Source organism: Sinocyclocheilus rhinocerous, unplaced genomic scaffold (genome assembly GCF_001515625.1).
Source record: "Sinocyclocheilus rhinocerous isolate Xijiao unplaced genomic scaffold, SAMN03320098_v1.1 scaffold1658, whole genome shotgun sequence".
Classification (NCBI taxonomy): Eukaryota; Metazoa; Chordata; class Actinopteri; order Cypriniformes; family Cyprinidae; genus Sinocyclocheilus; species Sinocyclocheilus rhinocerous.
Window position 1 is genome coordinate 241,134 of NW_015661880.1, and position 23,336 is coordinate 264,469.

At 34.7% G+C, this 23,336-nt stretch overlaps 2 protein-coding genes across 2 annotated transcripts in view; both read left to right on the forward strand.

Moving 5' to 3' along the window:
- The window catches only part of LOC107726730 (GATS-like protein 3), a 17,465-nt gene extending 8,834 nt beyond the window's left edge, over positions 1-8,631 (forward strand). The window contains exons 2-7 of the mRNA XM_016536420.1: positions 2,018-2,088; positions 4,935-5,128; positions 6,656-6,791; positions 7,579-7,702; positions 8,069-8,179; positions 8,283-8,631. Of these exons, the coding sequence (XP_016391906.1) occupies positions 2,018-2,088; positions 4,935-5,128; positions 6,656-6,791; positions 7,579-7,702; positions 8,069-8,179; positions 8,283-8,538 (892 nt within the window). The 3' untranslated portion in view covers positions 8,539-8,631. The remainder of the gene's footprint in view (positions 1-2,017; positions 2,089-4,934; positions 5,129-6,655; positions 6,792-7,578; positions 7,703-8,068; positions 8,180-8,282) is intronic.
- Positions 8,632-12,621: 3,990 nt separating this feature from the next.
- The window catches only part of LOC107726722 (RING finger and transmembrane domain-containing protein 2-like), a 36,861-nt gene continuing 26,146 nt past the window's right edge, over positions 12,622-23,336 (forward strand). The window contains exons 1-3 of the mRNA XM_016536414.1: positions 12,622-12,679; positions 12,851-12,931; positions 21,289-21,298. Of these exons, the coding sequence (XP_016391900.1) occupies positions 12,622-12,679; positions 12,851-12,931; positions 21,289-21,298 (149 nt within the window). The remainder of the gene's footprint in view (positions 12,680-12,850; positions 12,932-21,288; positions 21,299-23,336) is intronic.

Consider the following 23,336-nt stretch of genomic DNA (forward strand, 5'->3'; position numbering starts at 1 on the left):
TGACACAATCTGTATTGTTAAAAGCTCTATATAAATAAAGGTGACTTGACTTGACTAATTGAAAGTTCAGACAGTCTCTAAATTAGTAAAAATATAAATATAATATATAATAATATAAACATATCTAAATATAATTAATTATTTGAAAAAATAAATATATATATATATATATATATATATATATAATTATTTTTAAATATTTACATGTTTGTCTGTATTTGTGTATTTATATGTACACACACATTTATATTATAGACAAGCTTTTATGTTGGATGTGATTTTAATTGCGATTAATCGATTTGACAGCCCTAATAAGAAGTTGAACTCAAAAACTGTTTTACATTTAAGTTCCAAAAACATGAATTTTTCCACACAATCGAAAGACTGTCTAGCAAACAACTTTCCTTCTTCCTCATTGTTCTTTAAATTGATGCGCAAACATATCAATTTCTCCTTTAGTTTTCCTAGAGTAAAAAAAGTCATAACTCTTTTGGAAAACATGATAGCAGTAATATAACATTTGGCAGTAATAATAATAATTATCATTAGCCTAACTATTGGATGTTTTTTGTTTACCAAGTAAAAATCATTCACCTGTTGCATTACTACGTTCTTGAGTGTTTATGTATTTGCAAATATACACTACTATTCCAAATTTGGGGTCAGTAAGATTTATTTATGTAAAGAATACTTTTATTCAGCAAGGATGCATTAAACTGATCAAAAATGACAGTAAAAACATTTATAATGTTACAAAATATTTCTATTTCAAATAAATGCCATTCTTTTAAACTTTTCTAATCATCAATGAATTCATTTTAGAAAAAATTGAAGCAGCACAACTGTTTTCAACACTGATAATTATAAGAAACGTTTCTTGAGCAGCAAATCGGCATATTAGAATGAATTCTGAAGGATCATGTGACACTGAAGACTGGAGTAATGATGCTGAAAATTCAGCTTTGCATCACAGAAGTAATTTACATTTTTACAATATATTTAAACCTAATTTGAAGCAGAATTTTTGGCTGATCATATGCTGAAGTAACATTATTAACACTAATTATTATCACAGTTGAGTTGAAAACTGTTGTGCATTTGTGTATTTGGTGTAATGCAATGTGTTTATGCGGTTTAAGGTTCAAAAAACATTATTGTGACACTGAAGACTGGAGTAATGATGCTGAAAATTCAGCTTTGCATCACAGAAGTAATTTACATTTTTACAATATATTTAAACAATTTTATTTTAAATTATAATAATATTTCACAATTTTACTGTATTTTTTGATCAAATAAATGCAGCCTCGGTGAGCAGAAGAGACTTCATTCAAAAACAAAAAAAATCTCACCAACCCCAATCTTTTTAACAGTAGCGTATTTCTATTATTAACCTCTAAATTAATGTAATTAGACTACATGATCCATGATACATAACTAATCAATATTACTCATCTTTGTTTTAGTCGTTTTGATGCTGGTAGATGAAATAAAGTAAACCAGTCTGGACTTCATTTGCACAAATCAGCTGCTCAACAGTTCTTTTCCCATGATTCTCATTTGCTGCTGCTTCTCAGCTCTGTGTCTCTTAGACAATAGATCAGACTGAATGAAGTGGAGCATGTTGTTCTGGGTTCCTGGACCGGCTCCTAAAGAATTTGGGTCAAACCCTGTTGCGAAGAAACCAATTCACACATACTTTTCCCTTTTTAACATGCACATCGAGCACCTCAAATTTATCAATCGCACCAAGTCGGAACGCAGAACCATATGAATGGATTTCAGATGTTGGCTCCAAGTTTAAGTGAAAGAGAAAATGACATTCACTTTTTCTGCAGAGGGGTTTGATGTGGTTTCTCTCTCCATCTCATGCTTCCCTGCTGGAACACTCTTTACAACAATCTGCCATTGTTTTTGTTCATTATGCAACGTCTGATGTGTCTGTTTGGTTTTGTTTCTTTCTCTCTCCGTCTGTTTATTTTCCCTCTCTCCTGTGCCTTTTCTCTTTCTCTCACAGATGCAAATTTTTCAGTCTCACAGAGACTCCGGAAAATTACACGGTTGTGCTCGATGAGGAGGGATTTAAAGGTAAAATACACACTCACACACACATGAACTGCTGCTGTCCTGAGGCTCTTGTGTTCAGTTGATAATGACACACATTGTCATGGAATATACTGGGAAGTCTATCATTTTATTTATAGTTATGTTGTCACCATATACAATTGTTCCTGGAGATTTATAATCTGGCGTTTCACATTGTACATTCCCCAAACCTGGGCTAACATTCTTATTGCATATTTGCTTGATTGGTTAAATGTAATACCAACAATGTAAATTACTCTTTATTTGAACGATTTATTACTTGAAACCGCACTGAAATGTGAAAAATATGGAAATTTGTGACATGTTTGAACAAGACTTTGAAAAGTTGTTTTTCAAAATTCTGTATGTATTTCAAGCAATAAAACTTTTTTTTCATATTTTATATGTTAATAAAACAGTTTTTGTCTTAAGTAAGCCTAAATTCTTTAAAACCAAATTATTGATCATTTTATTATTTATAGAAAACATTTAATACAAATTATAAATATATTTATTTCAGCTCTGTATAAAAATGTTAGGAGGCGTTTTAGGAAGGCATGGACAAGTCTTAACTTTTATAAAGAATATCTCTTTGGATTTGAGACTTTAGTCTTTGCAACTTTACAGATCTTCTTTATGCACCAAGAGCTTGTAACACTCCAAAGAGAAAGGAAAAATTGAAATCGCATCATATGACCCCTTTAATAATTTTGTGAAATATTTTGTAATTTTTATGCATGTCCTTACTGTCACTTTTGATCAATTTATTCATCAAGGACACATACAAAGTATTTATTTATTTCAAAAGAAAATCTTACTGAACCCAAACTTTAGAAAATTGAAACTTTTCATACTGACTCATATTTTAATTTTTATCATTTTTTTTTGTAAAATTATTGGCAGGGCAAATACAAATCTGAACTACTTGCCCGAACAGACCAGCAGGGAAAAAAAATCCTTGTTGTTGAGCCTTAAAAAGACTAATCCACAAAATCATTACAGTGGGAAATGTCAAGCGAGGTGTATTGACTGCAGAGCATTGATCAGAGGACAGGTGGGACGGTACATTGAGTTCACGACTGTTATTGTAGAGGCTCTCTGTAGCCCTGTCCTCTGCCTCTGACCCAAACAGCTGTTTCCTCTATGCTGTCAAACCCCTGCGACTCTAGAGCAAAAACCGCTTTCCTCTTCTCATAATCCACAGGAAGGTCAAAACAGCTATATAGAAACAACATTTTGGATACAGTGTACGTTTGCAGGTGTTCTGATATGAAAACAACAAGATGTTTTGTCTCATTTTGTCTCAAAATGTATGATTTGAGTTTTTTCAATGCTAGTTTCATTTGCCGTGTTCATCTTCGCAAGGTGTTAATGGGTTATAGAATGACCCTGTTAACTTCTAAACTCTTATACTCTCAAAGTGACAAGCCCGCCTACAAAAACATTTGCAACTTCCTGCTGTAATTCTGTGAATAATTATAGACTCCGGATTTGTTAGTGTTAACAGAATCAGCTTTTAAAGACAACTTGCTGTTTTGCTCTGTGGTTAAGTGTATATAAAGTATATATAAGTCTAATAGGTGTTTTGTTGCATAGTGTATATTTTTGCATTAGGTGAAGAAAATGACAGCTCTTTGCTTGTGCAAAACAGTTCAAAAGTTTGGGGTCAGTTTTTGAAAAAAGTGTCTTGACTGCATTTAGTTGATCAAAAATATTGTGAAATATTGTTACAATTTCAAACAACTGTTTTCTATTTGAATATATTTTAAAATGTAATTTATTCCTGTTATGTCAAAGCTGAATTTTCAGCATCATTACTCTTCAGTGTCACATGATCGTTCAGAAATCATTCTAACATTCTAATTTGCTGCTTTTAAAAAATATTTATTATTGTCAGTGTTGAAAACTGTTGTGCTGCTTAATATTTTTGTGGAAACTGATCCTTTTCAGGATCCCTTTGGTAATTAGAAAGTTTGAAAGAACATCATTTATTTAAAATAGACTTTTTTTGGAAACACTATAAATGTGACCCTGGACCACAAAACCAGTCTTAAGTCGCTGGGGTATATTTGTAGCAATAGCTAAAAATACATTGTATGGGTCAAAATTATCGATTTTTCTTTTATGCCAAAAATCATTAGGATAATAAGTAAAGATCATGTTCCATGAAGATATTTGGTAAATTTCCTACTATAAATATATTAAAACCATTATTTTTGATTAGTAATGTGCATTGCTAAGAACTTCATTCGGACAGCTTTAAAGGGGTCATATGATGCGATTTCAAGTTTTCCTTTCTCTTTGTAGTGTTCCAAGCTGTTCGTGAATAGATAAGATCCCTAAAGTTGCACAGACTAAAGTCTCAAACCCAAAGAGATATTCTTTATAAAAGTTAAGACTCGTCTACATCCTCCTCAAACGCCTCGTTTAAACACGCCCCCAGATGTCTACATCACGATGTGGGAAGATTTGCATAACACCGCCCAAATGTTCACGCAAAGAAAGAAGGCGTAACTTTATTCTCGCTGTTGCCGCCACCGCTCTCAAACTGAATGGAAGCTCCTCTTTCAGTGCAAGGTATTATGAACTACCAGGTGAAAACCACAAGTTTGATCACTTAGAAAAGCAATAGCTCACGGTCACCTCTCCTCAACAAGCAGTTCAAGTCTGTAGAACAAACAGTGCAGGATGAGTTTCTCAGTTGACATTCTCTACTAAAAATGTTTTTGTTTTTTTCTACAAATATGTTGTAAAATGTTAAGGAAATGAACACAGGAAACAGTTTTAAAACTGGTACATTATATTGATACAGTCTCCTGTATGTCCTCTATCACATTCTCTTCCTCCAGAGCTCCAGTCGTCTGAACACTTACAGGTGGAGGGCTCCACTTGGCTCCCGCTCAATGTCGTCTCCAATGGCAACGCCTCCAGCAGCTCACAAGCCGTGGGTGTCACCAAGATCGCCAAATCTGTTATCGCTCCATTGGCCGAGCAACATGTGTCCGTCTTCATGCTCTCCACCTATCAAACCGACTTTATTCTGGTAAGCGAGTCTGCTGTGTTTCTGTGATCACTGACACACACACACATATCTAATTTAAGCATTTCTTCAGCAACATTTCTAGAAATACTTGGATGTGTGTAAACTGCGGCGAATGCTGGTGGTTTTCCCGCAGAATTGGGCTACTTTAACACTGTTGCCGCGGGTTGAAGCGACCCCAGTAATGTGTATTTTACCCCCTGGAAGGTTATTTTTACCGGGGGACCCCCTCGAAATGCGATTGGGCTAGATTTGGGCTAGTTTTGAGTATTTTGTTGTGAAAACCTTGCAACCCTGAATGCTGGAAGTATTGTGTCAGTGAATTAGGGCTGCTATAGATAACTAAAGCTAAGAAAAAATGCCACGACTTAAAATAAATGTTAGCTGCAATATAATACAAAAAACAATAAAATGACAAAATCATGTAACACAAAAATTATTAAACTTTAGCTAAAATTGAAAACGGAAAATATAAAAAATCTAATTGAAAAGTTTGATAGTATATCATTGATACTAAAATAACACTGTAATGAATAACCATAATATTTTATGTAATTAGATCCTGAATAATGATAGTCAAGCGGGAGAAGTTGGAGCTTTCATAAAATTTGAGTTTGTTGAAAACATGAACAGCTTTTTTTTTTGTGAGAAATTGATATTTATGGTAATTCTGATATGACATAAATGCAGCAGTATTCTTTTCTTAATATTATGTTATTTTTATTAATTTTTTTTTGTTAAAACTAGTTTTGTGTTGTTTAACTAAGCAAAGAAAGCAACAAACAGATGTGGAGCTGGCGGACATTTGGCTGAACCTAGAAACACAGAACAGTGTTAATAAATAAAGTATTAAGGAAACAGCAGCATGAACATGCGCTAACATCAAACACACCTGCCTGTTGTAAATGTTTTACATTTTCATGACCCTTTTGTTTTAATAAATTGGTAGATGTGTAATGAAAGTTGTGTAATGTTGATTGGCCTTTGTGCATTATATTTTCAAGGGCAGTGATGCTTTTGTAATAAGCTAATTTACAGTTTTGCTAATACCTATAGAGCTGTGTGGGACAGAATCTATATTTTATCCTTGTTTAAAAACTTACTTTTATTTATTTATTTATTTTGTCTTTCTAGGCTGCTTGTCCAATTTGCATGACGTTTTGTTTGTAAAAATATCTGATTAAATAACCAGTTAAAGTGTGCAATGAAACTGTGGCCTAATACTGACTAATTGAATAATATTTCTTGAATGCAAAGTATTTCTTGAATTTTGTGCAAGGAATCCACACCAAATAGTCACCCACAGGGGGTGCTACAACAACAACAAAAAACATTCATAACTGTTTGATTAATATATTTGCATTTGTGGTGGTGTTGTTTGGTAACAAGTGCTGCTAACAAAAATAAAAAATGCAGTAACAAAATAAAAGTAAAGTACAGAACAAACATGACCACCTCAGGGAGTGCCGTTAGGTGATTTGTATAAAACTGTATGTTATTAACATACTAAATGGGATGTTTGTGTTGTAGGTGCGAGAGAAGGACCTGTCGGTGGTGGTGGAGACTCTGTTGGAGGAGTTTAATATTTTCAGAGAGGAGGGAGGAGAGTCAGTGCCTGTCCACAGTCAGGACGCCTGCAACGGCCTTCAGCGAAACGGCAGAGAGGGTGAGACCGCAGTGTAAGAAAGGCATAGGCCTATACACTACCAAAAAATGTTTGGGGTCGGTATGAAGTCTCTCCAAGGCTGCATATATTTAATAAAAATACAGTAAAAAGAGCAATGTTGTGTTATATTATTGCAATTTCAAATAGCCATTTTCTAATTGAATATATTTTAAAATGTATTTATTTCTGTGATCAAATCTGAATTTTCAGCATCATTTACTCAATCTTCAGTGTCACATGATCCTTCAGAAATCATTCTAATATGATGATTTACTGCTCAAGAAACTTTTCTTCTTATTATTATTATTATTATTATTATCAGTGTTGAAAGCCATGATATTTTTTTCCAGGATTCTTTAATGAATAGAAGGTTCATAGATGAACAGCATTTATTTGAAACAGAATTTTTTTGCAACAATATAAGATGTCACTTTTGATCAGTTTAATGTATCCTTGCTGAATAAGTGTTAATTCTTTAAAAAAAAAAAAATTACTGACCCACAACTAATGTAATGGCTTTTTGAAAAGGCCATAATATGCTAAATAATGAAATAATTTTTTTTTTTAGGATTGTCCATTATACTATGAATACACTACTAGGCTATCTGATTGTATTAACACGTTGTAGTGTGTTATAATTGATTATTTTTCCAGTGTTTTGCATCGACACATTATTAAATTCAATACCAGCTCATGCACGATACAAGTAGTAGTAGTCCAAGTAATAGTATTGTTTTTCCCATTTTAAAGCGTTATTGTGTGTGCGTGTGTGTGTGTGTGTGTTCAGGTCCACATGCAACAGTTCATCCGGTGCTGATTCCGGAGAATCAATTTTGTGTAATGAGCTTGGATCCGGACACACTGCCAACGATCGCCACCACCCTCATAGACGTTCTGTTTTACTCTAACAGGTATGAAAGATGCTGCTGCAAACTCGTGCAGTGATGCTGTCTGCATCTCAGTTTTGTTTTGACTTTTGTTTTTCCTCTTCAGCAACACCCTTAGCTGAACAATACTGTTTTAATATTTCACTGCCACTAAGAGGCATCTTGAACCAGATCACAGTTTATCACACACTACACTGTAGGGGAAAAATGGGGTGAACTATGTCGCTTTTTTTATACAACTTGTTTACTCAGTAGGAAGAAATAAGAGGTAAAACTGTTAATTCTAATTAAGAGCGTCTCTTATAAATTGCAATTAAAATATTTTTTGGGTGTGCAGTTATTTCCCTATGCATGTTCAGTTGTAACAATTGTGTTTGTTTTCTCCTGCAGTCCTAAAGAGGGCGCCAGTGTTGATCAGGACATGGAATGTATCAAGTTCTTCTCCTTTTCTCTGATTGATGGATACGTCTCTTTGGTGATGGACACAGAAGCACAGAGACAGTAAGACCCTCACATAGTAGTGGACAGGTCATCATATCAAAGCTTTGCAAATTGCAGATTTAAATATGAAATATGTGTGTGTGTGTGTGTGTGTGTGTGTCAGATTCCCCGCTGATCTTCTGTTCACCAGCTCCTCTGGTGAGCTCTGGAGGATGGTGAGAATAGGAGGGCAGCCTCTCGGTTTCGGTGAGCTTCATTCACCATCAGATACCTTCTTTTGGTCATTTGAATGCAGCATGTATCATTTAGCCATGCCAGAATGTATTGCAGCGAGCTCAGTGAAAGGAAAAAAAAGGAATAAAAAAAAAAAAGATTATAAATATACTTACAATTCGTTCAGCATTACAAGGTATCAATAAAAAATGTGATCTTTTAAGGTTACAGGATTACATGTACTTACATGTTAATAACAGTAAATTATGCACAATTACAAATATAAACCAAACCCTAAACTTAACCCTAATTAATAAATGTTACTCAGTGCTTTATGTATTTAAATGTTCATATTATCTTATATTTAATGTATTATTCATATTATTTTAATGTAATTTGGTCCTTATTCTAATAATTTAATTTTAATAATTAAAATATTTTTTTATATTAAATAAAAGGTCATTTAATTTAAATAAAATGATTGAATAACCAATATTTGTGTGTGATTTATGCACTTTTATTATTTTTAGAGTCACGAAGAAAATAACAAAACGCTTACTAAAAAAGATTTAATGTTTTATTTGTTTACATGCTTACCATGTGACCGTTAACCAACATTAGAGAACCATGAACATGCAAATGTGTTGTTAAATTATTGAAATAATAACTTGAGATTCAAGGGAGACATCAAGTAAATATTTTACTTCAGAGAGGTTCAGCTGACAAAAAAAGTTAGGGAATTCCTGGCCTACTTGAGTCTCCCATGTACATTTTGGAGCATTTTTTTGGTTTGTCACATAGCTGCTGACTATGTGACGTGACATGAGTGTCATGACATGTGGCCAAGTATGGTGACCCATACTTGGAATTAGTGCTCAGCTTCTGTTGCAGTTAGGATGCATATGTATTGTATATATGAATAGCTCCTTTAATGTTTTTCTGTCTTATCCAATCATTAGTCCATACAACAGTGAAATCTGTTCAGCTGAGTGATAGATGAGTGAACAAACACATCAGATTAAATCGGAAAGTCACATCTCTCCCACTTATTTGCCGTTATCTCACTCTTTTTTTTTTTATTTTGCCCCCTTTTTAGCTCTGTCTAGTAGTTGACGGGGCATTAATAATGTACTGCAAAAACCACATCAAATGCAATGAGTGCACAGGTTCAAGGTAATAAAAGTCCCTGATCACCCTGTGTGCGTTTATTTTGCGATAATGATCTGCTGACATTTAGTCTGTAGAGGTTATGTGTCTAGTCTACCGCATTTATATTTAGTACATTTTGAATCATTTTTGATATTTGTGTGACACTGAGCAACAGGAGGATAGATGGGCAAATGGTTGCCTAGTAACCAGGAAACAGAAAAATTCCAGAATATGATCTGATTGGACGATTTTCGCAACACCGCCGCCTCTGTTTATTTCCATGATGTCATGTGAAATCAGATCATCTGGTTGTCCTTGCTTCCTATTCCTTTCCTTTTTTCCTGGAAACCGTCAAGTATTTTAGCAGAAACTGTTTGGTTCCCTATTGAGTAAGTTAAGTTGTTCTTACTCCTCATTAGATCATCGTTATCATTTAATATTCAAATGTGCTGTCTTACAAGTCTCTCTGGAATACTTGCTTCTGATTGGTGAATCACAACATTGTGCATGGAAAGTCAAATATTTTTGTAGATTAGTAGTATATCGCAGTTCAAATCGCAATCACAACATATGACAAAATAAGCGCAATATTTTTTGGCCAAGTCGTGCAGCCCTATATAGGCTTATGTATACACAGTGCTGGGTAGATTACTTACAAATTGTAGTCCATTATTGATGTAAAAATTGTAGCTGGTAAACTAATCTATCAGTTTACACATTTTAGATAATGTATTCGGATTACTTTTGACCAAACGTATTTACCACATAGTTTTGAATAGGAATGTTTTGTACCATGTTGATATAAAAATAGAAAGAGAAATAAAATGTATTTTATCCTAATTTATATCCTAAAATGTATTCTGAATTTCATTAAAGGTCAGTCTGGGATTTGTTAAAGGGGTCATATGATGCTTTTTTAAAGATCATTATTTGGTGTATTTGGTGTAACAGAATATGTTGACATGCTTTAATGTTCAAAAAACACATTATTTTTCAAATACTGTACATTATTGTAGGTCCTCTATGCCCCGCCTCTCTCAAACGTTTCGTTTTCTACAAAGTCCCTCCTTCCGACAAGCGCAGTCTGCTCTGATTGGCCAGCTGACCCAGTGCATTGTGATTGGCCGAACACCGCAAGCACTCGTTGGAAATGCAACGCGCCTTACCATAATCACGAGCTTCATCTTTCAAAATAAATGTAAAGACCATATGACCCCTTTAAAAAACTGCAGGGGGTAGTTGATGAAAAGCGAATCATCATATCAATCATAAATCATAAACGTGTTAACATAAAAAAAAAACTTTTAAATAAAAGCAAAATAAAAAATAGAAATATTTTTTGTTTACCTGCATGTCATTGTGATTATTAACTGACATTTAGTCTCAGCCTCAGACGTCACGCCCACGGACCGTTGGCTAAACGTCTGATGCATATGGCACACAAAAGTGGAAACACTTCAGGAGTTTCGAAGTCGTCGTCGGATTGGTTGAATTAGACAGGATTTCCGGTAGACGTGCGTGGTCGCGTTCTTTAACGTTCCACCTGGAAACAAAGATGCCGTGACGCCAAACCCCCTCACGAAAGAAGAAAGCCGTCGTGTTTACAACTGTTACGACGAGCGCTTATCAGGATCAACTAAACGCTGGATTATATTTAAAAAATATTTAAAGTTCGCGGCATAGATATTTAAAATACGTCCGAGAGTTTTAGACACCGGTCTGTTATTGTGGCGACATTTCCACGCCCCGAAACGTGACGACGAATGAAACGAACTGTGATTGGTTGTTTGACATGTCGGTCAAACGGCCTCATGGGCGGGCCTTGGCCAATGAAAGCTGCCATGGATTCCAGACCTTCAGCCGTCAGTCTGAAGGTCTGGCTACGCGAGACTAACTGACATTAGAGAAGTTGAATATACACGAATGTGTTAAATTATTTCAATATTAACTTAAAAGAAAACATTTTAGGTCAAAATAATGTTTGCATAATATGTAATCATGTAATCCATTAAAAAGTAACTGTAAATTAATTATAAGCATTTTTAAAAGTAATGTAATCTAATTACAAGTACTTAATTTTTGGAATTTGATTGTGAAATCTGGGTTACATGTAATCAGTTACTACCCTGCACTGGCAATACCTAATTTTAAAATAAAAGCAAACAAAATTAAACGCTTATTAGATTAAATATTAGATATTGTATCTGCTTATTTGTAGGTCATGTGACCGTTAACCGACATCAGAGATCCGTAAAGCTGGAAATGTTCAAATTATTAAAATATCAGCATATTTTTTCGGCTGGCATGCAAGTTTTGGAACCCCTGCCTTACAAGTAGCATGGTTTGTTTGTTTGTTTGTTTTCTGACACAAGATGGCCCAAGAAAAGAAGCATCCTTCATGATTCATTCGAAATCAGAGAGACGTGATTCAGTCTTCAGTGTTTTTAGGACGTTTTTCCACACAAACTTGAATAAACCATGTGCAGAATTGCTATATATAGGGCATGGCAATGATGTAATCCTTCAGTGGAAGCCAGTGAAGTCCCCACCTCCAGAATCGTGCCTTCACATGACCTTACTGTAAAAGAGGAAGCACGAAGAATGCTTCATACCTGTTGGGATTCCAACTTGTGCTACTTTCTCATAACCTTCATCGGTTTCTGTTTATCTAGCTTTTGTCTACCCCTACTCTTTGTCTGTTGTGTCACAAATACTTATACTTACAAAATATTTTTATTATTATTATTTAAATTGTTTAGAAATATTTAATGTGTATAATAATAATAAGAAATATTATTATTATTATTACATTTTGTTGACTTATTATTAATTTGTGTTGTTTTATGTAAATGTATTTATTTTGTTTGTTTTTGTTATAATATTAATACTACTAATAATAATTATAATAACATTTTTATATTAATTATTCATAATATTATTCATTTGTATTATTTATATATTTTCTAAGGGTCATGCTGCCAAAATTGTGTTTAAGACATTTGTGTCGACATTTTAAATGTTAAAATACTTTTTAGAAATACTGTTTTGGAAGGGTTTTTTCATGAGAAACTATGTAAATATGTAGTAGCTCCATGCATGCATCTTTGTGTCTCTCCATAAATACCTCTGCACATCCATGCATGCATCCGTCTCTGCATGAATACATGAACCGTTATCGGTCTGAGCTGATCCATGCGAGTATGAGATGATGCATCTCTGTTTACGCACATCCTACAAAACTCTTCATACCAGTGTGTGTTGTTCAGCTGACAGCATGTGACATCCCTGAAAAATATTGCATATTTGGATGGGACGTAATCATCCTTGTGTTTTTGTGTCATCTAAACCTACATCTTTTTTTTGTCTCAGGTGCCGGAAGAAGACATAGTGAGCGTGACCGAGATGCTTCATGCTCAGAGGAAGGATATGTCCAGTTGAATGCATCGTCAGGTTGGAAAGGGTAGAAAAAGTCCTTAACGGTGGATGGTAGATCTTATTTGAGCCACTAACACACAGTATTACTCCACAAGACTGTCTTAGCATAACCAGAGGTGCTTCAGTCAAAGCATTTGAGAGCTTAGGCTTAAAACAGGCCTAAACTCAGAAAACTGTGGCGTTTTGCTTTTGCAGAAACAGCAGTGCTGATTATATGCCATTGCTGAGAATCAGAGTATTTACATGATTTGAAAGGACATTTTTGCGACATGTTAATGCTTGATTATTTGAAGCACTTTTTTTCTCCGTTGAATTAGAAGATGAGAGGACGTTATCAGTTTGGGACGTTTATTTCTTCATTTCAGGGGTAATGATAACACAGTATGTTCTGCAAAAATCATTATTTCTTTGAGTATTGCACACAGACGTCTTCCAGTATTGTCAGAATCAGTTTTTTTTTTTTTCTTAAGTAACCCTGTTTGAGGTCAAGCAAAATAAATGTTATTGTTGTAGCAACTTTTGGTGTCATTGAAACATTGCACTTAGAAAAGCAGTTACTGGCAGTAAATATTTTGTTCACTTTTGAATCAGCATTTCAAACATTTCTCGCAAATACCGGAGTCGTACTGTTATGCGTGATCTTTTCAAATCACATTTACACCTAGTTGTGTGAATCTCGAGAAAAACATATGCAGCTCACATTTCACCCCCAAAACGAAATTCTGTTGTAATGTAAATTTGAGTAAAATTTCCTCACCCTCTAAGATGAGGGTGTTATGGAAGCACGTTTCTGCCACTGAAAAAAAAAAAAAAAAGGTTATTGCGATCAGAATTGCATGATATAAACTCACAATTGCGAGTCATGAAGTCAGAATTGCGAGATATAGTCACAATTGAGATAAAAATCGCAAATCTGACTTTTTTTCTCACAATTCTTTTGATTTTTTTTCAATTTGACTTTTTTCACAGAATCTTGAGATATAAACTCACAATTGCGAGTTATAAAGTCAGAACTTTTTTTTCTCGCAGTTGCGAGTTTATATCTCAAAATTGCGGACTGCTTCTTTCGCAGAATGGCGAGAGTTTATATCTCACAATTCTGACTTTATAACACGCAATTGTGAGATATAAACTCGCCATTCTGCGAAAATTTTTATCTCACAATTCTTTAGATTTTTTTTTTTTTCAATTTGACTTTTTTCACAGAATTGTGAGATATAAACTCGCAATTGCGAGTTATAAAGTCAGAATTGTGAGATATGAAGTCAGAATTGCGAGATATAAACTCACAATTCTGACTTTTTTTCCTCAGAATTGCATGATATAAACACAATTGCGAGTCATAAAGTCAGAATTGCGAGATATAGTCACAATTGAGAGAAAAATCGCAATTCTGACTTTTTTTCTCGCAATTCTTTTGATTTTTTTTCAATTTGACTTTTTTCACAGAATTGTGAGATATAAACTCACAATTGCGAGTTATAAAGTCAGAACTTTTTTTTCTCGCAGTTGCGAGTTTATATCTCAAAATTGCGGACTGATTCTTTCGCAGAATGGCGAGAGTTTATATCTCACAATTCTGACTTTATAACACGCAATTGTGAGATATAAACTCGCCATTCTGCGAAAAAAAGTCAGAATTGTGAGCTTATATCTATCTCACAGTTCTGACTTTATTTCTCAGAATTGCGACTTTGTCTTGCAGTATTCAGTGGCGGAAACGGGCTTCCATAGGGTGTAGATATCTAAGATGTAGATAAGTTTGTTTCTTCATGAGAACAGATTTTGAGAAATTTGGTATTACGTCTCTAATGGATCCTCTACAGTGAATGGGTGCCATCAGAATGAGAGCCCAAACAGCTGATAAAAACATCACAATAATCCACAAGTAATCCACACGTTTATTGTGATGTTTTTTTATCAGCTGTTTGGACTCTCATTCTGACGGCACCCATTCACTGCAGAGAATTGGTGAGCAAGTGATGTTATTTTAAATTTTTCCAAATCTGTTCTGATAATGAAACAAACTCATCTTCATCTTGGATGGCATGAGGGTGAGTACTTTTTCGGGTGAACTGTTCTTTTAAAATCTAAAATTACATAATTATTTGAACATTGTTTTTTTTTTTACATTATAGGAAAGTGTCTACACATTCTATTATACCTGCTGCATATCAGGGTTTGTTTTTAAAGTACACAATTATTGTATTACAGTAGTGAGAATCAAAAGAAAGAGTAATTCTCACCTACATTTAAAAGTACTCAAAAGTAAAGTGGACACACAACAGTAATGGGAATTTGAGAGGAAATGTGTGTAATTTGTTTTTTTGTGAGATTCACCCATTATTGAGAAATCCAATTTTTGGAGAATGTTTGGACATGTATGCGACTTTTGAGTCACACATCATGAAAAGGCATGAATAAATAAGTACTTTAAAGTTTATCAGGATCTTTTGATTTTGCAGTTTGCCCACAAATTGATAAGAATTATGAGGTTCAGTGAGGTCAGGTTCTAGCGTCACTTTGTCAGCTGATCAACAGTGTGATTAAGGAAATGCCTCTTGCACAACTGTCTGCCTAATGACATAGTTAGGTTTGACCACCATGTGACATTTCTGCCTTTGCTAACACTAAAACATGCCCAGTGTGGCCTTAAACTCATTCTTGATGCTTGTTTAATGCCATAACAGGCTGCTGTTTTTTGACCTGTATTAATTCACTACTAGTGAACCAAGCACAAATATGTACACAAGTAGTAGTCAAATTAAAGAAATTGTTTTGTAACAATCGTTCACTTAACCTCGGCTACTTTTGATTATTGAGGAGCCCAAAAATTACTTTTTCCAGATATGTCTATAATAAGCTAATGGAGAATCAAATTCACGCAAGGAGAAATGCACTTATTGATTGTATTTTGATGGCACAATGACTAACAAATCCAGAAATCAGAACTGGTAAATGAATGAAACTCTTTTTAGAGAGAAATATATCTTTGTTACAAATAAGCTCAATGCTTTTGGAAGAGCTGCTGAAACGGAAACACTAGCATCAACATGCAAAATATTAGATTAATAATTAGGGTTACTTTTTGTGACTTGTGCATTTGCTAACACTTTTTTTTTGTTGTTGTTGTTAACTTTTGTTAACCAGTGCAGCATAAGAATAAAAGTGCTTTTTGAGATTGTGGTATCAAAATTGTATTTTAAAAACAACTTTTGTTAATGCAATTCCAGTGCCATCAAGGAGCTATTTTCATATGTTTATTTTCTCATTTCTATCAATAGAAACAAAGACCAAGGTTACTGGTGTGCATAAAATGTGTTTGTAAATGAGTCCGTAACGATTCTGAGCATTTGTTATTTTTGCTTTTTGTAGACTAGATGCATTTATCTAAAGTCATTTTTGTATTTTGCATTTATCTAAAGTCATTTTATACAGTGTCAAAGGAATTACATACCTTGTTTGTAAGTGTGCTGCTTGTTCAATAAACTACTATATAAATACTGTTTTCTTGCATATATTTTATTTTAAAATACGTTTAAATGGTCATGCATGCAGTCACAACACTTGAAAAATTATTGTAACATTTAGTACATTTAGTAATGAGAAGAGCATAATTTTAATATGCCTGTTTAGTAACACTTTAATAGAATTAATAAATTAAACATGTTTGTTTGAACTCTCCTTGGTGAGATAATTTTATCCGTAAAAATGTATTTTAAATTATTTTTAGCACAGTATTAAAATAACTTTAATAATGCATAAAAAGTGATACAGCTTGAAGTGATTAAATAAGCTATTTATTTACTTTTTTTTTTTTTTTTAAACCTCTATATTTAACACATTATTTATAGTACAAGGCAAAAGTTAGTCATTAAACATACTCTTTATTATTACTATTTTGAATAATGAAATGATAAAATTAGAATAATAATAATTGCAATGTAAGACACATATGTGAGGTACTGGCCAAATTTTTATTTTCCCAACCATCCATTAGTTTTTTGTAAGAGACATTTACACACACACACACACATATATATGTGTGTGTGTTTGTGTGTGTGTACATAAAACACATACACAGCAGACATGAAAAGTGAGTTTGACTTAGTATACTATTGTAAGTCATTTTGAAGGAATTACGTTGCATTTTAAATTTGGTCGTTGTAGGTGGTATTACTGGAAGGGACATTCTCTTCATTCCATACAGCAATAATAGAAAATAAATTGTGTAGTGCTTAAGTCATACATATTTTTGGTCTATTTTCCTGTATGAGAAAAGCTGTAAAAGAGATGTGGGAGTGAAGCTTGAAGAAAGACCATGGCAGCCACTGACATGAGTTTACACCCTGATAATTAAAATTATGACGTATTAAAATCATTCTTCTCCAACTCCCATAGCCAATATTATTAAATTGAGTCAGAGTTGGATTAAAATCAGCAGACATTATTTCTTTAGGCAGCGTGTGATGTTAAGGCAAGGCAAGTTTATTTATATAGCACATTTCATACACAATGGTAATTCAAAGTGCTTTACATAAAAGAAAAGAAAATAATAATAAAAAAAATAATCAACAATAAAACAAGGAATTTAAAAACTTTGAAAATTATTTAAAATTTGATTTAAGAGGTTTAAAATTAACTTAAAACAGTTAAGAATAGAAAATGATTATACATAAAATATAGTGCAATCAGTTCGGACATTGCACAGTGCTCATTCAATAAATGCACAGCTAAACAGATGAGTTTTGAGTCTGCATTTAAATGTGACTAATGTTTTAGCACATCTGATCTCTTCTGGAAGCTGATTCCAACTGCGGGCGGCACAATAACTAAAAGCGGACTCCCCTTGTTTTGAGTGATCCCTTGGTTTTTCTAACTGACTCGATCCTAATGATCTGAGTGGTCTGTTAGGCTTATATTCAGTGAGCATATCTGCAATGTATTTAGGTCCTAGGCCATTGAGTGAGTTATAAACGAGTAAAAGTACTTTAAAATCAATCCTAAATATAACTGGAAGCCAGTGTAAGGACCTGAGGACTGGTGTAATATGCTCAGATTTTCTGGTTCTAGTCAGAATTCTGGCAGCAGCGTTCTGGATGAGCTGCAGCTGTCTAATGGTCTTCTTGGGAAGGCCGGTGAGGAGACCATTACAATAGTCCACCCTGCTAGTGATAAAGGCATGAACAAGTTTCTCCAAGTCTTGACTGGAAACAAAACATCTAATTCTTGCAATGTTTTTGAGATGATAGTATGCTGATTTAGTTACTGCTTTAACGTGACTACTGAAACTAAGGTCTGTCTCCCGAATCATACCAAGATTTTTGATTTTTAGTTGTTAGACCCCTAGAGTCAAGGTATGCATTCACCTTGAGAACTTCATCTTTGTTTCCAAATGCAATGACTTCAGTTTTCTCCTTGTTTAACTGAAGAAAGTTCTCGCACATCCAACTGTTAATTTCATCAATGCATTGGCAGAGGGAGTCAATGGGGCTGTAGTCATTTGGAGATAAGGCTAGGTAAATCTGGGTATCATCAGCATAGCTCTGATAGGCAAATCAAGATTTCTCTTTTTCAGAAGGGGTTTAACAATTGCAGTTTTCAGGGAGTTTGGAAAAGTCCCAGAAAGAAGTGAGGCGTTCACCACTTCTAAGAGATCTGCTTCCAAACAGTTAAGCACCCTTTTGAAAAAATATGTGGGAAGTGTGTCAAGATAGCAGGTTGACGATTTAAGGTGCTGTACTATTTCTTCCAAAATTTTGCTATCAATTTCTTCAAAAGCAGACATAGTATCTTCTTTTTGATATTGCGGTCGAATCTGTCTGACCTCTGCATAACTTGGGGATGTGCTAATCACCTTCCTGATATTATTGATCTTCTCAATAAAGAAGGAAGCAAACTCATTGCATTTGCTGTCTGAGAGCATTTCACTGGCAATCTGACTTGTTAGATGAATGTATTAGGCTATATCTCAGAAGGCATCTTATGGTTAGCTGTACAACAAAATAATAATCATCGAAATTGATGATACATCATATGTTCATGTAAAAAGCACTACCTACCTTTCAATTAGCACAAATATCATAATAAACATGCTTTACACAAGCTTTATACTTTAACTGTTTTCTCTTTTTAATATATAATAAATATTTTACTGTCCTTGGCTTTTACATGGTTCCTTTCAGTTCTGTGTTGTGTAAAGCATGCAGGGGACATTATGGAATTATAGCATTTTAGAGCTTCTGCAAATCTGCCTTGTAACTTTTGATAACACAGTATCTGTGGCAAAAGTAACTGTACCAACTGTACCTTTAAACCGCTGCTTCTGGCTATATTATACATATTTCTTTCCTGATTCAGACGAGATGACTTTTTCACTGGAGAAAGCAAGATTATGGATAGTGGACTCATATCGTTAATTGATGGACTGAAGTCGTGTGGATGGCTTGTAGATTATTGTCATGTATTTATCAGCTTTTTGGCACCCATTCAGAGGGAAAACTGAACATGCAAAAAATATATACAGTGGCATGCGAAGGTTTGGGAACCCCTTGCAGAATCTGTGAAAATGTGAATAATTTTAACAAAATAAGAGAATCGTACAAAATGCATGTTATTTTTTATTTAGTACTGTCCTGAGTGAGATATTTTACATAAAAGATGCTTACATATAGTCCACGAGACAAAAAAAAAAGCTGAAATTATTAAAATAACCCCCTTCAAAAGTTTGGGAACCCTTGGTTCTTAATACTGTGTGTGGTTACCTGGATGATCCACGACTGTTTTTTTTTTTGTTTTGTTTTGTGATGGTTGTTCAGGAGTCCCTTGTTTGTTCTGAACAGTTAAACGGCCTGCTGTTCTTCAGAAAAATCCTCCAGCTCCTGCATATTCTTCAGTTTTCCAACTTCTTTTGCATATTTGAACCTGCACAGGTGTCAGCCATTTCCTGGAATATTTAAACAGCTCTCTCCCAGCCTTCATCGCGAAGTCTTGTTTTGCTACTGCTAACATTTCTGAGCATTATTTCCCTGTTTGATTCTCTGTTGCCTACCTGGACTGTTGTTTCTTTGCTAATCGTTTGCTGCCTGCCTTTTTGACTCTGCCTGCCTGGTGGATTTACCCTGTGCTCTGTCTGCTGCCTGCCCCGACCATTTTCCTGGACTCTGTTAATGATTTGTGACCCTGGACTACAAAACCAGTCTCAAGTCACTGGGGTATATTTGTAGCAATAGCCAAAAATACATTGTATGGGTCAAAATTATAGATTTTTCTTTTATGCCAAAAATTATTAGGATATTAAGTAAAGATCATGTTCCATGAAGATATTTTGTAAATTTCCTACTGTAAATATATTAAAACTTAATTTTTGATTAGTAATATGCATAGCTAAGAACTTCATTTGAACAACTTTAAAGATGATTTTCTCAATATTTAGATTTTTTTGCACCCTCAGATTCCAGATTTTCAAATAGTATCTCGACCAAATATTGTCCTGTCATAGCAAATCATACATCAATGGAAAGCTTATTTCAGATTTTCAAATAGTTGTATCTCGGCCAAATATTCTCCTATCCTATACATCAAAGGAAAGCTTATTTATTCAGCTTTGAGATGATGTATAAATCTCAATTTTGGAAAATTGACCCTTATGACTGGTTTTGTGGTCCAGGGTCACATTTGCTTTGCGTACGTTGTCTCTTACGCTGCTGATTGAACATTGCCTGTCTGACTCGGATTGTGTATTAATAAAGCTGCACATGGATCCCAACTCCACTGACTCCTCGTTACAGATATCTAGTTCACTTAATCCTTTAATGCAAAATTTAAAAAATACAAACTTTACTGCATACAACATTCTTTTCAAAAATACAATTTGTCCATTAAAACGTCTTGTCTGTTTTATAATAATAATAACAATAATGATAATAATTATAATAATAGACATTTTATTTTAAATCTATCCGGTTAAAGATAAAGGTGCACATAGGAAATGAAAAATGTATGATGCAAAAGGCAAGATTTTTATGCTGGTCATTGAAAAGTACCCATCTCCAACTACTTTATCTGCCAATTTTCATCACAGCTTCTACATGACACAAAGCCATACATCTCCATCTGACAGAGTTGCATAGAAAAGTTCTCTAGTCTGAGCATGAAGCGGTTGTGGGCAGGATATGACAACATGAAGAAAAACTGAATAAAAACACTTTCCTGTGTCATTGTGATTAGCGCTATCAATTTCATCAAAGGGGAGTGTGATGCTGTGCTGTGATGATGCCACTGCGTTATCATCATGCAGATTGAGGATTCAGATATTTGTTTGTGAATTTATTACACAAGGGAGTACTTAATCAAAAGTGTTCCTAATGCAGAAAGGAACAGGTTATTTCGATTACTCAAAACGTTTCCTACTATAGCTGTGGAGGAAGGAAAACAACCTACTGTGGTAGCTATACCACACCTTCTACCCAGTCAAAGCCCAGTGATAGCAATATCAGAATATTAGAGCAATTATAGCTGTATTTACATTTTCTTGTAGAACTTCTGCAAATCTGCCTTGTAATTTTTGATAACATACAGTATCTGTGGCAAAAGTAACTGTACCATTAATAGTTAATAGTCAGAAAGACTGAAATCAACACCAGGCCATCTAAGATGTAGTTGAGTTTGTTTCTTCATCAGACCAGATTTGGAGAAATTTAGTATTACATCACTTGCTCACCAAGGGATCCTCTGCAGTGAATGTGTGCCGTCCGAATGAAAGTCCCAACAGCTGATGAAAACTACACAATAATCCACAAGTAATCCACACTACTCCAGTCCATCAGTTAACATCTTGAGAAGACAATAGCAGACCAGACCAGGCCTTTACTGCAGCTGACTTCGGATGTTATTTGTTTGTGGGTCTTTCTGCCTTTGTTTTGTCTTCAGCAAGTGAAATGCATGCTCAATCGGGTTGAAATCAGGAAATTGACTTGGCCATCGCAGAATATTCCACTTTTTTACCTTCAAAAACTCCTGGGTTGCTTTATCAGTATGTTTTGGGTCATTGTCCATTTGTACTATGCAGCGCCGTCCAATCAACTTCGCTGCATTTGACTGAATCTTCATAGGACTGAAACTATATCCCTGTACACTTCAGAATTCCTCCGGCTGCTTCTGTCCTCCGTCACGTCATCACTAAACACCAGTAACCCAGTGCCACTGGAAGCCATGCATGCTCATGCCATCACACTGCTCTACCATGTTTCACAGATGATGTTGTATGCTTTGAATCATGAGCTGTTACGATCCTTCTCCATACTTTTTTCGCTCATGCCATCACACTGCTCTACCATGTTTCACAGATGATGTTGTATGCTTTGAATCATGAGCTGTTCCGAGCCTTCTCCATACTTTTTTCTTCCCGTCATTCTGGTACAGGTTGATCTGAATTTCAGCCATCCAAAGAATGCTTTTCCAGAAGTGGTCTGGCTTTTTTAGATGTTTTTTTGGCAAAATCTAATCTGGCCTTGTTTGTATCTTGTTTGTGGTGAACCCTCTGTATTTGCTCTCGTGAAGTCTTCTCTTCTGCATTCTTTTTTTCTCAGAATGTACCAAACTGTTGATTTGGCCACTCCTAATGTTCCTGCTATCTCTCTGATGGATTTGTTTTGTTTCACTTGTATGGAGCGATCCTTTGACGACACGATGTGGGTTCACAGCAACAGCTTCCAAATGCAAATGGCACACTTAGAATCAACTCCAGAACTTTTAGCTGCTTAATTGATGTCGAAATAACGAAAGAATAGCCCATGCATGAAACAGCTTTTGAGTCAACTGCCCAATTACTTATGGTCCCTTGAAAAAGGGGGTACATATTAAAGAGCTGTAATTCCTTAACCTTTTCTACAACTTTGATGAGAATACCCTCAAAGTAAAGCTCAGAATGTGCACTTTAACTGAATATGTATTGGTCAGCAGCTAAAATAATAAAAATTGTGCCTGTGTCCAAATATACGGACCTTGTTTAACAACATACCGAGCTATTCAGATCACGAAACATCTTTTCGGGTGGGAAATGTAATGGTTTAATTCCTCCATAAACCGTTGCGAAAGTTGTGAAAATTATGTGATCTAGGATCTTTAGACAGTGTATGCCACTGTAAAGATTTAAGTGCATTCCTCACAGCCTCGCTTACATTAGCATTAAATTCAGTATGGCGTCTAACGGTCGCCGGGATTTTGCCATGATCCTGGATCAACATAACTGTCCAAAAATATAGACAACCCAATCCCTACCCCTAAACCTAAACCTACCCATAATTTATTCCTAAAAACAGTGTGAAATGATAGCTGATTAACAAGGGTGTAGAAGCACCTAACCCTGATCGTAAGCCTAAAACAGATATTTCCTGAAAAGTTATCCCTCAATTCTGAT